Source organism: Solanum pennellii, chromosome 3, assembly GCF_001406875.1.
Source record: "Solanum pennellii chromosome 3, SPENNV200".
Lineage (NCBI taxonomy): Eukaryota > Viridiplantae > Streptophyta > Magnoliopsida > Solanales > Solanaceae > Solanum > Solanum pennellii.
The window spans coordinates 55,187,835-55,190,305 of NC_028639.1; the positions used below are offsets into that span (position 1 = coordinate 55,187,835).

At 28.6% G+C, this 2,471-nt stretch overlaps 1 protein-coding gene across 1 annotated transcript; it reads left to right on the forward strand.

Annotated features, from left to right (window-relative positions):
- Window positions 1–512: 512 nt before the first annotated feature.
- LOC107014601 (21 kDa protein-like) lies at window positions 513–1,382 on the forward strand. The gene has a single exon (XM_015214576.2). The coding sequence runs from the start codon at window positions 578–580 to the stop codon at window positions 1,196–1,198; it is 621 nt and encodes a 206-aa protein (XP_015070062.1). The 5' UTR covers window positions 513–577; the 3' UTR covers window positions 1,199–1,382.
- The last annotated feature ends 1,089 nt before the right edge of the window (window positions 1,383–2,471 follow it).

The following is a 2,471-nucleotide window of genomic DNA, read 5'->3' on the forward strand; positions in this document are numbered from 1 at the left end:
CATATTTAGAAAATAAATTAATCCAAAATTAAATAACTTTTTTCAAAATTTATGATCAAACACAATTTAACTTAAAAAGTGTTAATTTTTTTAAAAAGAAAAACGAAGCACTTCCCCGTACCAACCACACCTTTGAATATTTGCACAAGTTCATCATCTAATTTTAAATCAATATAATCTGGTTTAACCGCAATTTATTAATTATAATTGTTTATGTCTTTCTAAAGCGTGCATAATTTTATATTTATCATGTGTGATATTGTTAAATAAGGTCTCGAGCTTAACTTATATTCCAAAAGTTAGCTCAAATAGATAAAGATTGTCCAAATCTTACGAAGAGTCCATCAATCTCATTAATCATCGATGTAAAACTTTTAGATTTAACAAATACAAAAATAAAACTTGTTCAGTTGTTCTGGTGTACGTTTAATTGGTACCGTGCAACTGTGCTAGCTCATCCCTTTCCCCACCCCACTTGTGCATTTTTTTCCCCTATAAATGCAGAACTCTGCATTCTCATTTTCATCTTAACTATACTGAGAGAAACAAACAAAAAACAGCTTAGAGAAAGAGAGAGATGGAAGGTTCTTGTAATAACCGTTGCCATTTCCAAATTGTGTACTGTCTATTTTTAATTGCCTTAATCACTTGCTTATTCATAGAGTCAGTTTCATCAGCAAGGCCAGCAGCGGGAGAAACAAATACGGAGTTTATACGAACCTCCTGTAAGTCAACAACTTATCCAACTCTGTGTTTCAGTTCATTATCAAGTCGTTCAAATGCTATTGGAGTTTCTCCACAACTTTTAGCACATGAATCTCTCACCGTTAGCCTCGAAACAGCCCAATCAACATCCGCTATGATGTTGAAATTGTCACACAGTCAAGGCATGACGCCTAGAGAAGTAGGCGCCATGCGTGACTGTGTGGAGGAATTAAGTGACGCAGTTAGTGGAATTAAAAAATCTTTCGGGGAAATGAAGGAATTGAAGGGAAAAGATTTTGATTTGAAAATGAATGATATTCAAACATGGGTGAGTGCCGCCTTGACGGACGAGGACACGTGTACCGAAGGGTTCGCCGGAAAAGTGATGAACGGGAAAGTTAAAACAGTTGTGAGAGGAAAAATACTTGAAGTTGCTCAGTTGACCAGTAATGCTTTGGCTTTGATCAACAGACTTGCTGCCCTTCACGGCTAAAGTATAATTAATTTATTAATTAAAACGTCAATTAAGTATATAAATATGTATGTATGTTTTTAATTAATCTTCATTTAGAAAAAAGTTTAGTTAATTCATGCTCAGTTGATTGCTGTAATGTATTAGATAAGATGTTTGTTTGTGATGAATTTCTTAAATGAAAATGTTCCGTTGCATGCATCAAGTGTACTGGGTAGTCATCCTCCCTATATTTTGCTTCTCACTTATCTCTAAACCAATTATTATTTTTAGTTGTCATTTTTAATATTCATATTTTACCATACTATTATCCAAAAGTTAATTACACATCAATTAAAGGATGTGTCAAGTTAAACATGACAAATAAAAATAAATTAATTAAATATAATTAACTTTTAACTAGTTTGAATTAAAATATTTTAGTGTGATTAGGGACGGAATTTAAGTAAAGAGGAAGGGTTTTTAAATCATGTTATTTCAAATTAAAATAAATTAATTTTTATAACTTAATCATGCCAAATAAAATATTGAAATTTAAAACTTATCATAAAAAGATAAAAGAAAAATATCAAAATTTGAACCGAGGAGTACTGTTTTGAGCGTAAAATATCTGTTTTTGCTAAAGCTTTGCAAATACTTTTTAATTATCTTCAATTTCTATTTATTATATAAGTTATATTCCTTTCTTTTTAATTTATTTACTTTAATATTCCTTTTAGCTCATTTGAGAAGAATGTTTCTTATTCTTTTGACAAAATTTATAATTTAACTTTTCATATAAAAAGTTTTAAATCATAAAACAAAAAGACATTTTGATATATTCATATATTTTAAATTTTAAAAAAAATTTCTTAACTCCATATAATGCAAAAAAAAAAAAACAAATTAAGGGGAAAATTAGTGTACGAGTAAACATGTACTAGTTAATTAACTTTTTTTTATATATAAGCAAACATATACAAAACATAGCTATAGTTTGTCTTACTTCCAATTCACAACTTATTTTTATCTATAATTATGTGGCTCAACTTTTTTATTTTGGATAATTCACACGCTTGTATAATATGATTTGTATAACTCTTGTATTATTCAGAATTTGTATAATATAATTTGTATAACTGTTCGCACTTCTGATATTTGTAATTATATAAATTTGTTCTTTCGAGTTTATAAAAATAACTGAATTATACAAGAGTACTCGTGAATTATACAAACCTTCAAATTATACAAACGAAACAATTTAAACTGTAGTTACAATTCATAAATTAAATATGCAAACAACAACTTTGAAGCA

Bases quoted from the DNA above. Each gene is read 5' to 3' on its own strand.
- LOC107014601 (XM_015214576.2), top strand. From the start codon at position 578: ATGGAAGGTTCTTGTAATAACCGTTGCCATTTCCAAATTGTGTACTGT.